General features: G+C 40.7%; 1 protein-coding gene across 2 annotated transcripts in view; it reads right to left on the reverse strand.

The window, feature by feature from the left end:
- Nucleotides 1-1,128: 1,128 nt before the first annotated feature.
- Nucleotides 1,129-13,020, reverse strand: part of ZFX (zinc finger protein X-linked) — a 33,167-nt gene continuing 21,275 nt past the window's right edge. The window contains exons 4-8 of one of the 2 annotated variants that reach the window (XM_088455351.1): nucleotides 11,891-12,040; nucleotides 10,644-10,787; nucleotides 6,398-6,535; nucleotides 5,326-5,478; nucleotides 1,129-4,201 (exon numbers count right to left, since the gene is read on the reverse strand). In XM_088455351.1, the coding sequence (XP_088311477.1) occupies nucleotides 3,009-4,201; nucleotides 5,326-5,478; nucleotides 6,398-6,535; nucleotides 10,644-10,787; nucleotides 11,891-12,040 (1,778 nt within the window). In that variant the 3' untranslated portion in view covers nucleotides 1,129-3,008. The remainder of the gene's footprint in view (nucleotides 4,202-5,325; nucleotides 5,479-6,397; nucleotides 6,536-10,643; nucleotides 10,788-11,890; nucleotides 12,041-13,020) is intronic. The other variant, XM_088455356.1, reaches the window with a different exon arrangement.

The raw sequence follows: 13,020 nt of genomic DNA on the forward strand, positions 1-13,020 counted from the left end.
GTTGCATAGGTCTTTTAAGCTCCATGCACACTGTGATCACCTTCCAGAAAATGGTGGGGTGGTAGGGAAATAGGAGCAGAGAACAATAGTCTTATTAGTTCCGTAACAGTTCTTCAACTGGACATGATGCACTGAGAACATTCGCCAACAGGAAAATATTCTGATCTTTATTTTAGCACATTATCAAGTACACAATTACAAGGTCATCTCAAATCCCTATATTGATTTCGGTTTACTTTTTATACAAAATTGTACAGATAAGACAATACAATATTTTACAGGCTGTGTCTAGTGAATAATTTACATTAGGTCTTTGTACAAAACAAAAACTGTACCTCTTAGAAACAAAAAAAGAAACAAACAAAAAAAAAAAAAATTCAAATTTTGGAGCACTTGCCAAACATACTTCAGCAGAAATTAAAATAATGGAAACGAAAGAACATACATAAACAATAACTACAATCTCTTTATACAGGTGTGTACTTTACAAAAGCCAATTAGATTTAATAATGTATATATATATATATATTTATAAAAAAATGGATTACATTTACATCTATACAGTCCCGTTCTTGTAATAGTAATAAAAACTGAAGCTTTACTCTTATTCATTTTGAAAGAATAGCACGGAAATAGATTAATCTGAATGTTGGGGATACCACACACTGCATTGCAGGTATTTGCCATGTGACCTCTAATTCAGAGCAGACCAGTCTTCGTAACCACTAGACATTAATTAAATACATTTTGGTAATATAGAGGCAATTTTATTTGAAAAATTAAGCCATTCTTACAGTACAAATCAGCAAAAGAGCATTGCTCGCTCCTCTCATTGCGTTCTGGTATGGTGCTAAGTTTGCTTCTTTTCCTTGGTGTATTAATCTCTTCAAGTTGAAATTTCACGAGGCAATTTGTGTCTTATAGACTATGAATTACTTTTAGTGTTAAATGTGCACAGAATAGAATATGCCATTATAAATATAAAAAAAAAGATAAAAGAAGCATAAGGAGCAACACCAGCAAACTGCTGTATCATAGTATAGTATAAAAGGTCCTCGGGTGAAAGTGCCTTAAAAAAAAAAATTACAACATCCCCCCCCCCCCCCCCCCCCAAAAAAAAACAGACATTCCTGGAGGAAACAAAAACGAAGCACGTTTTGCATACACATAGCTCACAATAGGCATTTTGTAGTTCACTGTTGCTGCATTTGTTTAGCATGCACTTACAGCTCTATAACTCACAAAAACATTTGGTTGATATGCAGCAAAACACAAACAAAAAGTCATAGCAAAAAGTGCACATTTTTTTTTCTTAATAACTTAAGACCCAAATTAAAATAAACTCAGAAATCTCACAATTGTAAACACAACCTTTAAAACTACCTTTAACGCTCCATGTGCCTATGTATGGATCCCTGTCAGTAAATACAGCATGCCAATTTTGCTTTTTATAGTATAGGATTATTCCTAAATAATTATCTTATATTGAGTGGACAAAAAAAAAAGCATTCACTGATATAACACGTTAATAGGATCCATGGTACTGCACAACATAATTTCCAAGATTAATCAAATGATTTAAAAAAAATGGTTATCAATTGTCAACATTTCATACTTCAAAGCCATCTCTGTATTAAATATCTCTATTTTAAGGATAGTTCAAACTTCCTACACTACAATGATGCATTTTCAGCAACTTGAATACCCATAGTCATATCTAGGAAAGTGTAAACTTTTTTATTTATTTAAAAAAACAAAAATCAGAATCTAAAAAAGTCTTTAAAAATACTGGGAACATATTTTTAAATATATGTCCTTTTTATCTTTAGATTAGTTGTTTATTTATATAAGGAAAATGCACAACAAACATGCAAATTGCACATGAATAACACTGACTGTAAAAGTTGCAGGAGGGAGCAGCAACCCAGTATAAAGAAGCTGGCATGGTATAATAAAAACATGCAGTGAAATCCAGTTTTATTAACTGTATTCTGCATGTAGAGAGTATACATAGGAATAAATTAGCTGGTGTGTCACAATTTTTTTTTTTGCACCTTTTAGGTTTTCCCAATGAAAGAAGGATAAAATAAAATGTTATACCGGAATTTAGTTTAGTAATATATCTTATTTATTTTACTTTTTTTTTTTTTAGCGTTAACAAATATGGAGAGCTTGTTTGTCAAAAAAGAATTGTTAAATTAGGACCAGCTAATGTATTAAAATTCCTTAATTATTAATTTTTTTAAGAGGTGTGTAATCTTTGCAAATATATAACACCATGCATAGGGGAATCTGTGCATCCGATTGTTTAACTTTTGTCAGGGATCCTAATGTGGCGTTTATAAATTTCAACAAGGTCACGAAAACTACAGCTTGCTTATCGCTGGGTTATATAAAATACTTTCACACACAAATAAAAACTGGTTTACATAACAAAGGGCAGTAACCCCTAACAACCACATGAGATGTTTGCTGTAATTTTGTAAGCTGTATGAGAAACGGTCGCTATATTATAACTGGTTGGTATGAGATAACACCTTTTCTCTATGCACCAGTTCCCATAAAGGAATCCACAGGCCGTCACCTTAAAATATTGTGATGCCGCCAAACGGGAATAAAGTTTTGGAAGTTCATAAAAAAAAAATAATGTACAACTCTTCATACATAGCTTCTGTATTGTGTTTCATCGTCTTTCAGCAGCAAGCAGAATGTGCTCGTGGTTAAGGATCAAATAGCAAATTTAATAAGACAGCAGTTGATTTTCAAGGGTAGACAGATTTGAAAGAAAGGACTAAACCATACGTCTCCAATGGCCTCCTCAGTTGTGCAACTTTGTTTATTTACTAAACAAAGTGCAAAACTGGAATATAAAAATATTAGTTTAGACTAGAGGCACATAGACTGATTTAATAAAACAAAACAAAAAACCCCCCAAAACCTGACACTATCCTTTACAAGAACGGGTATACATATTAGCAGTCTTCCGATGAGGCTCAGCGTAGACAAAGTCACACTAAGCTAGCCTCTTTGTGATGTTTCATTGTGTGTTGGTTCTTTTCAGATGGCCGGCGGAAGCCTTTATTACAGAAGTCACAGCGGTGGGGGTAGTCTTTGGTGTGGATGGAGATGACATGGCGTTTAAAACCGGAAGCGTCTGTTGTATTGTACTCACAGTACTCGCATTGGTACACTTTCTTACCACTGTGAGTCTTCATGTGTTTTTTCAGTTCTGCCTGCTGCCTGAAGCCCTTACGGCAGCGTTTGCACCTAAATGGCAACTCTTTAGTGTGGACAGACAGAATGTGTCGACTAAGCACAAACGGGTCCGCAATTTGGAACTCACAATGCCTACACTGGTGCATCTTTTTTCCGCGGTGTGCAGCCTCGTGTTTTTTAAGCTCGGAGGGCCGGTGGAAGCCCTTCTCACACACTTCGCACTTGTGGGGGTAATCCTTGGTGTGCACAGAAATTATGTGTCTTTTCAGGTCACTAGAATTAGAGCTTTTGTGGTCACAATGCAGACACTGATGACTTTTGCTCTCCTGGTGCAGAAAGGCGTGGGCCTGCAGATCTTTCGAGTCCGCAAATGTCTGGAGGCATATGTCACAATTAAATGGCATCTCCTTGCTGTGCTTTGTCTTAACATGGGTTTTCAAATTGGAGGAGTCAGCGGACTTATAGTCACAATACTGACAGATGTAAGGCTTCTCGCCGGTGTGAGTGCGCATGTGCTTCTTCAGCTCAGATGGGTGGCGGAAACCTTTTCCGCACTCCACGCAGATGTGCGGAAAGCTCTTGCTGTGCACAGCCAGGAGGTGCCTGTTAAGTAGCCCTTGCTCGGCTGTCTCATAATCGCAGAACTTACACTTGTGCATTTTGTTGCTCGACTTATCCTTATGTGACAGCTTGTGGGCAAACAAAGCGTTAGCGTGCAGAAATACTTTGCCGCACTCATCGCAATCCAACTCCTTCTCGGTTTTAATGACAGCAGCAGTAAGCTTGTGACTCTCCAGGTGGTTATGCAAACTCACTTTCTTATTGGTGGTGTAATCACAGTCTGTGCAGCGGTACTTCTTGCGTGCCAGGTGCTCCGGGTGGTTCTTCATATGCCTCTTCAGGAAGCCTCGAGATTTGAACTTCTTGCCACAGATCATACATGGATAAACAGTAAGCGGGTGGCCATCAGGACCAATAATTATGGCTATTGACAGAACACAAAGACAAACTTTAGACAAATTAGTTCAAGCTTTTCTATTTTTTCCTTAAAACTACACAATAAACCAAGCTAACTCATGGGCATGTGTATTACAGGTGGTCTCTTTGTATGCGCTCTGCATTACACTTTTTCATAGGCTGGCTTCTACACAGGACCTTTTTGAGGGCTTTATTTATAATAAAGTTGTGCGCTGCTGCGAAAACAAAAAGTCAATGACAAGATAAAAATGAAATAATAACAACAATAGCAACGTAGCCAATTCATGGTTTGCCCCACATATGAGAGTAGATTTACTATAGCTGATAAAAAGGGAAATTGAAGGTGCTGCCCACAGCAATCAATGAGATTACGGCTATAATTTTCTAGACTGTACTAAATAAATGTGAGTTAGAATGATTGGTTGCTATGCAACACCCCTCCAATGTTCCTTTTTTGCAATGTTTAGGAAACCTTCCCTTTGGTGAGATGCCTGTGCAGACCATCCTTTGCTAGAGATAAGTATCTGTATTTTATGGACACAGAATGGAGAATGATCAAAGGGAATCTCTCTGATTTCTTTAATATAATTAGCACTACCCCCAAATAATTACTCCAAAATATAAGCTTTGTTACGGTTATAGGGTACAGGAACAGAGGTTTGCTTTTTAATTTTAAAAGTTTAGTTTATTACACTTATACCTTACCATACATGGGTGTGGCAGAATACGCAGACATGGGTAGGCGATCAACATGTGAAATGTCGACATTGGTGTTGACATTGTGAAGTCGTCTTGTCGACTATGCGTATTTGCATTGGCAAGGGGAGCATCCCTAACCATAATCACAGCCTAGCAACCCAAAACAGCTTTGACTTGTTCACATTCTTTTTGAATATAAAGTGCTACATTTTCGAGGAGGCGGCTGCTTCACTGTGGTTTTCAGGTGAAAATGTAAAGCGGCACTCACATGAAGTGTAAAGCCGGGCGTGCTTTACACTTAATGTGAGTGCCGCTTTAACATTTTCATCTGAAACCCACCGAAAAGCAGCGGCTTTTGCTTCATAAATATAACCCAAAGTTTGCATGCATGGTATTTCTGCAGTGAGCCCAATATACAAGCAGAATACACACCTGTTTGGTACTGCCTGTTCTCTCCCCTTCTCTTTTTCTTTGGTCTCTGCTTCGCTAGCCTGTCCAGTCCATCAGATTCATCTATGTGCAAAAGTGCACTAGCAGTGCCATTCCTGTGCTCCGCTCCCTCCAGGTTGTTACTCATGTTATTGCCTGCATCATGCAAATCACAATGAAGTTGTATGTTAATAGCATATTATATAATGACAGACTTAAATGCAGGTTAAACGAGCAGCAATCCCTAGTAGGTGTTAAGCTTAGCCATTGCCTCTATAATGCTATAATGATAATGCTCCTATTATATAAATACTAGGCACGGGGGGGGAGTCTGGATTCCATTTATCAGCAAGGACTCCTGCAAATTTCTATATAAAACTAATGCAAAACAGCATAGAACTTTTTTATGTTAAATATTATGTATCAATTATCAGATTGTTTTAAAAAAAAATTGCCATTTATTTTATTGAACATACTTCTTGTTTAGCTAGTGTAGAAAATGACTGTACTGAGAAAGCCAACCATTCAGTTACATACATGGTGGACACACGTGTAATTCATTTATATGGTTTGTGCACTTTGCTACTGTGAAAATAATGTGTATTGTGGAAGAAATAAAGCATATTTACTATATTCAAGTATTCATTATTTATTACTATTTCTACTGATTTCCCAATTTACCACCACCAGCACCCAAACAAGAGTTTGAAACCTAAAAATATTTAGCTTGCTATCACTTCAGGAGTATAGCCCGCCGAGCTTATATAAAATTATTATTCATTGATTTCAGTCTTATTTCTTTTAATCATTACGTACATCCCATAGTTGATTTTCTGTTTGTTTAACTAGCAGGCTAGTTCCATTTATCATTATTTATAAAATACATTTACTTCATACTATCAATATTTTTACTATCACTCTCTGCATTAATCCACCACTTTTGGTGGTGCTGCGATACTCTTGAGCATCTAAATCTTGGAACTTGACACATATAAAGCTCCACTGCGACGAATAGCTAAGCACATTCTTAATGCAAGCGTCATTAATGTATTTTTGCGCAATAGATTTCCTGTACCATAAGCTGCAGCCCAGGCCACTGGCATAAATGTCTTGCTTAGTTCAGCATCATCCAGCTGGTGTTCATGCGTTATTGAGGCATCTTCCTCCCCAACAATCACCTCCATATACACTTCATCGGCAATCTCTGCCACGTCTGGACAAGAAAATAAGAAAAGAAAAAGCACACATTAATATTCATTAAAAAGCATACTCTATTAAATTATTTCAAAAACTGGTTGTACACCTATTTAATCTTTTTCCCAACAATAATGTTGACAAATATATTATTTACTTCAAAACAAAAAAAAATAAAAAAAACCATAGCATTACATTTTATTTATACAGTGTCAACATACTGAACAGGTCACAATAACATGACACATGTGAAAAATGGTCTTCCACAGTCACCTGCCTCCTTACAATCTAAAGAGAATTTACATATAAATGCAAAGCAAGGAGCAGTAAAACAAAACAACCCCCAACAACACACGCTTCTTACTTTCAGTTTTTTTTAGGATGTTTATGCCAGTGATCAGGTCATCCCTAGAAAATGGGATTTTTGTAGTTACATTCAATCCTGATCTCGCAGTCCATCGGGGAGACACAGGATCACCATGGGATTAAAGTACGGTTGCAGAGAAGCTTGGGCATTTTAAATTTAACCACTTAACCGCTCCGAAATTGTCGTTTTTTTATGATTGAATTAGGTCAAGAAAATCTTTTTCAAACTATTGCAACGCAATTTTTTTTTTTTTTAAACACCATATACCATAAAAATAAACATTTAATGGTATACTGTAGTTCTGGTCATTGACAGTTGTACCATCGATGGCCGATTTGTTTCTATCGATGGTTAAACCAATCGATTGTTTGACATCGGTTGGGGGGCCCCACACACACACACTAATTATATATTTATATATTAGTGATGTGCAGGCTCGGATAGGTTCGAGTTTGCACGCCGAGTTCGGATTTTTCCCTCCAAAAAAACGGAACTCAGAAAAAGGCAAACCGTCATCTTGCATGGACAAACATCATCATTCCTGGACAAAGTCCATGATGATATGTACAGGACGGGCACCAGAGTCGATTATACGTTATTAGCGGGTGCCGGCATAACGTGGAATATATATATATATATATATATATATATATATATATATATATTTTACGGTATACATGCGCTACAAGCGCACAGTACCTCAATCAGAAAGAAAGCAAAAAAATATTAGAAAATAAAAATAAATATAAGCTACCTACAAGGGCTGCCCATCCAAACATGCCCTACTCCTCAGGCACTTTAAAACGACTGGAATTGTGGGATTGCAGGGGGGAGGAGCTAGGATTAAAGCTACAGTGTCATTAAGTGCCTGCTCCAGCCCCAACCAACAATCCCATGGTCCAGTATCCCCCAGCCTTGATGAAAGCAAGAGATATGGTAAGAACTTACCTTTGTTATCTCTGTTTCTACAAAGTCCTTAAAGTCCACAGGGATACCTTGGGGTATAGGCATGGGCTTGTCCATGGGCACCACAGAGTTAAAGATGTCCTCCCAGGATGCAGTGGGCCCCCTCCTATACCCCGCCCCCAGGCCACGGCACCTCAGTTTTAGTAGCAAGCCATAGGCCGGAGGAGAAGAACAGAAGGAAGAAGAAAGTCTGGAGCACACAAGGATCAATTTCTCACAGAAAAGGAGACAAACACTGGTGACCAGAATAACACCCTGTGGACCCTAAGGATTTCGTAGAAACAGAGCTAACAAAGGTAAGTTCTTACCATATTTCTTGTTTTCTACTCCAGGGTCCTTAGGGATCCACAGGGATACCTTGGGGATGTCCCAAAGCAGTATCCTTCAAGGGTGGGGACGCTCCTGTCAATTTCCTCATTAATATGGAAACTAGACACCACCTTAGGAAGGAAATCAGGGACGGGTCCGAAGAACCTCCCGGTCTGAACGAAAAATCAGAAAGGGAGGGCGACAGGAGAGAGCCCCCAAATCCGACACTCTTCTGGCTGAAGCAATAGCCAGAAGGAACACTGTCTTTGTCGTAAGCCATTTCAAATCCACGGAACCCAAAGGCTCGAAATGGAGGACCTTGGAGCACCCTCAAAACCACAGCCAAATCCCAAGGAGCCACTGGAGGAACAAAGGGAGGCTGGATGCGAAGGACACCCTGCATAAAGGTGCGGATATATAAGGCAGCGTAGCAATCCTACGCTGAAACCAAACCGCCTGTAGGAAAGCCAGCACTCTGGATATCCGAAACTCCTGAGGATCGTACTCTCTAGGGCGACACCACTCAAAATAACTATGCCACACCCTGTGGTAAATGCTAGCCTGAATCAAGTTTTCGAGCTCGGAGCATGGTATTCACCACCGATCTGGAGAAACCCTTAGACCTTGAGAGGGAAGTCTCAAGAGCCAAGCCATCAAAGACAGACGACTCAGGTCCGGGTAGAGGCAAGGACCTTCAGACAACATGTCCGGGCGTTGAGGCAACAGCAATGGTGTGTCGATGGTCAGACACTGAAGATCCGAGTACCAATGCTGTCTGGGCCACGCAGGAGCCACCAGCAGGATCTTGCCTCCTTTTTGCTTGAACTTTGGAAAGTACTCGAGGCAGAAGGGAGAACGGAGGAAACAGGAACGCGAACTGGAAGGTCCACCGTACCGACAGAGCGTCCACCAGGAGAGCCTCTGCGCCTCTTGTTCGGGATCCGTACGTCCACAGCTTGTGGTTGTGTCTGGAAGCCATGAGGTCTATTTCGGGAAGGCCCCACTTGTCCACTAGGAGTTGAAATACCTCCTGGTGAAGAGACCATTCCCCTGGATGTACATTGTGACGGCTGAGTACTCCCATAATGAACACTGCCGAGTAGGCTGGGAGATTGAAGTCAGAATACGGGATACCTCCTTTCGAGCCGCCTGACTTCGAGTTCCTCTTTGACGGCCCCGCAGGCAGGCATCCGTTGTCAATCCGAAATCCAAAACGGATGTCCCACCAAGTCAGAGACAGGCATACTCCAGAGAGCACAACCATCTGTGTCTTTATCCGACGAGGAATTCCGTCCCATCTGGAGAGGATCAACATCTGCAGACTGATATTGTCAGTTGCAGATGCTTGCAAAGGACCTGCGGCGACCCCGCCAACAACAGAAGGTCGTCCAAATAAGGTAACAGGCGAACCCCCTGCAGGCAGGTGTGCCGCCATGACCGCCATTAGCTTTGTGAACACCCGACGGGCCGTAGAAAGGCCAAACGGGAGAGCCTGAAACTGGTAATGGTGATCCGACACCGCAAATCTGAGGTAACGCTGATGAGCCCTGGCAATGGGGGATTTGCTGGTAGGTATCCTGAATATCCAGGGACACCATAAAATCCCTAGGCTGCATAGCTAAAACAATAGAACGTAGAGTCTCCATTCAGAACCGAGGGACCCTTAAAAACTTGTTCAGGGACTTGAGGTTGAGGACAGGTCGGTATGATCCATTTGGTTTCTGAACCAGAAAGAGGTTGGAGTAATATCCCGTCCCCCTTAGGGGTAACGTACCAGGCACTATGAATCCCATATGGAGCACAGAGCACACCTCCTCCTGGATCGCTAGAGCCTTCGTTGGATCCGAAGGAAGGCCTGCTGCAAAGAACCGATGAGGAGGCAGTCTGCGGAAGGAGAGGGCATATCCCTGAAATGCCACTTCCCTTAGCCAAGTGTCTGTGGTGGTCTGATACCAGCACTTGGCATATTGCAAAAGTCTACTGAAACTGAGGTGCCGTGGCCTGGGGGCAGGGTATAGGAGGGAGCCCGATGCATCCTGGTATGACAGCTTTAACTGTGTGGTGCCCATGCCTATACCCCAAGGTATCCCTCTGGATCCCTAAGGACCCTGGAGTAGAAAGAGAAATTCTATTTACTTAGACGTGTAATTACAATACCCTATAGTAGATCAGAATAGACCTTGGGGGACACTACAGATTTTTAAATGCTATACACAAGATAATTCAGGGCGGTTTCTCTGGAGTCCTGGGCTGTCCTGATCAAGAGTATGGCAAAGTGCAGCCAGTATTCTGATGCGCTGTCAAAAGACAGTACCCTGTTTGAAAACACGTCTGTCTGACATCAGGAGGCATTGAACAAGAGTTAATGGATGAACCAGGAATGGCTCAAGTACAAAGTATGGTGTCTAACTACAAGGTCCAGGTAAAACCTAAATGCATGAAATGCGGCATCACTGAATGTCTGGAATGTTTGCTGGGGACTGACCCAAATCGTTGTCTTCATTCTGCGAATCATTCACAGTCATGTAAACCATTTTTTCTCGAGGAAGACGCCCTCCGGTGTGTGGATCAAGAAGTTCGTCTCCATGGTCATTCTCAGACTCGCTTTCCACAATATCTACTGTGCCACCTGACAAATAAGAGCAATGGGATTAATGTAAACAACTCTTTGTTATACTGCTATTTTTGTTTGTCATGCACAAGGAATTAAGTAGAACAAGAATATAATATGTTGCATTGTAGGTCTTCTTCAATGGCAAATATATTTCTGTGTCAAACAGCTATTTTTTCAACAGGTGTAGGAGGAAAATATAATAAGCTTAATAGGAAAAACAGAAATGAAAATGCTCTAAACACATTTCAGAAGACAGAATTTCAACTTGCTTATCTTTTGGAAGACTTGTTGATTACAATAGAAAGTCTTATCCCCATGCTACACCATATAAACAGTAGTCTTAAGCTGGGTACACACTGACAGATACATTGGCCGATCAACTGATCGGCCAATGTATCTGCTGCCCGTCGGGCAGTGTGTACCCGCGATATGTCGGTGAACGTCGGCGTACACCGACATATCGCATTGGCTGCGCTTTACAGCCGATAGACAGATATGTCCGCAGACATATCTCCCATCGGCAAGTGTGTACTTGTACACACACGGCGGCAGCCGCAAGGAGGGGGGGCAGGACACGCCCCCCACCCGCCTGGACAGCCTCCCCCCCCCCCCCCCGACATGCCCCCTGGTCACCGGGACCCGTAGCAATACACAGATTATGGCCGTTCAGTGTGTATGAACGACCATCATCTGCAGATCACTCGTCAGGTGTGTACCCACCTTTAAATAGAAAAGACAAAAAAACAAAAATAGAAAGCAGCCAGTTAGTTGGGGGGGGGTGGGGGATAATTTTTTTTAATCATAGATAGATCTATCTCAAGGTATTAGCTTAAAGTGTATCTGTTATTTTTCCTTAGTAAATAACCCTATGCATCTTTACCCCATTATATGGGTGTGGTAGACTGTGTAGACGTTTAGAATGTTGATATGTCATTGTGAATGTACAGTTAGCATGTCGACCATGCAGATTTCCGTTACGGAGGCATATATGCCTAACCACAGCCTACAGCAAAATCTTCAAAAAATCAGCTGTCTACATTCTATTGTCGACATTATGAATCTATACCACATCATATGTCTTACTAATATGTAAAAGTGTTTCAAAAACACTTTCTTACCCAAGTCTTCTTCACCAGGGTCAGCCTTGAAGATGTAAACCTTGATGACTTCTGGGCATGACCCATCTAACTTGCCAGAGTCTCCATCCACCTCACCCCCCATAGTTATTTCCTCTGCACACTCTTCATCAATCTTCTCAGCGTCATCTACTGAAAAGAGCAAAAGAAAAATAGATGAATAAAAGGAAACAGGTTAATATCTTGCCAATAGCTCCTGATCCCGAATTAAAATTCCTCTAGCTGTCTATCGGATTAATATTCACTTAAAATTGCTACCATCAAAAGAAACAAACTACTACGTTAAACAAAATGAAACCTTAATGTGTTTCCCGTTAATGCAAAAGTTCAACCAACATCACTGGCCTTTAAAAAACAAAAAAAAGAAAAATGATATGAACTCTAGGAGGAGACACTTTGGTAAATCCCAGTTATTAGTAAAGCGATGACTTAATCCAAGTGAAATTATGTAAAAAATACCTTTAAATACGAACTTCTGTTGATTATGAAGGAACACTTATGACACATACATTTTAGAATGGCCCGGAGCCTGTGACTGTTTATCTGAGCAGGGGGCAGTAATTAGCTACCTGTGACCAGGCTGTCGAGAACAGTTGGGTGATATTTAGGAAGTGCAAAGCAAGTATTTATATTTGTAGATGCTATTTTTCCTCTGCTTTTTCTAACTTCTTTCAAATCCTGTCACCAAAATGGAGAGGGACTTTCTTCGTGCCCACACTTGTGGCAAATGTACAAAAAAGGCGCAAAATTAAAACCAGTATAGACTTGGTGTAGGTCATGCACCCTCCAAATGGGGAAAAAAATAAAATGAATAGAAGTTGTTTGACATTACTATAAATGTCACACAAGGGGGTTTCGGACTGAAGATAGACAGTAATTAGACAGACACCAGATGTTAGACAGTCAATATTATTAATATTTTTTTAAGGGTTAGGCACTTACCCAGATGGTTAGCCACCAGGAGGGAGGGTTTGGCGCTAGAAGGGTTAGGGCATCAGGAGGGAGTGTTAGGGTTAGGCACCAAGGGAAGGGTTAGAGTGAAGATTAGGGCTAAAAAACAAAAAAAATGTGTCAACCATTTTCATGTCGGCCTTTTGACCCTGTCGATCATT

Source organism: Taudactylus pleione, unplaced genomic scaffold (assembly GCF_031769625.1).
Source record: "Taudactylus pleione unplaced genomic scaffold, aTauple2 ptg000040l, whole genome shotgun sequence".
Taxonomy (NCBI): domain Eukaryota; kingdom Metazoa; phylum Chordata; class Amphibia; order Anura; family Myobatrachidae; genus Taudactylus; species Taudactylus pleione.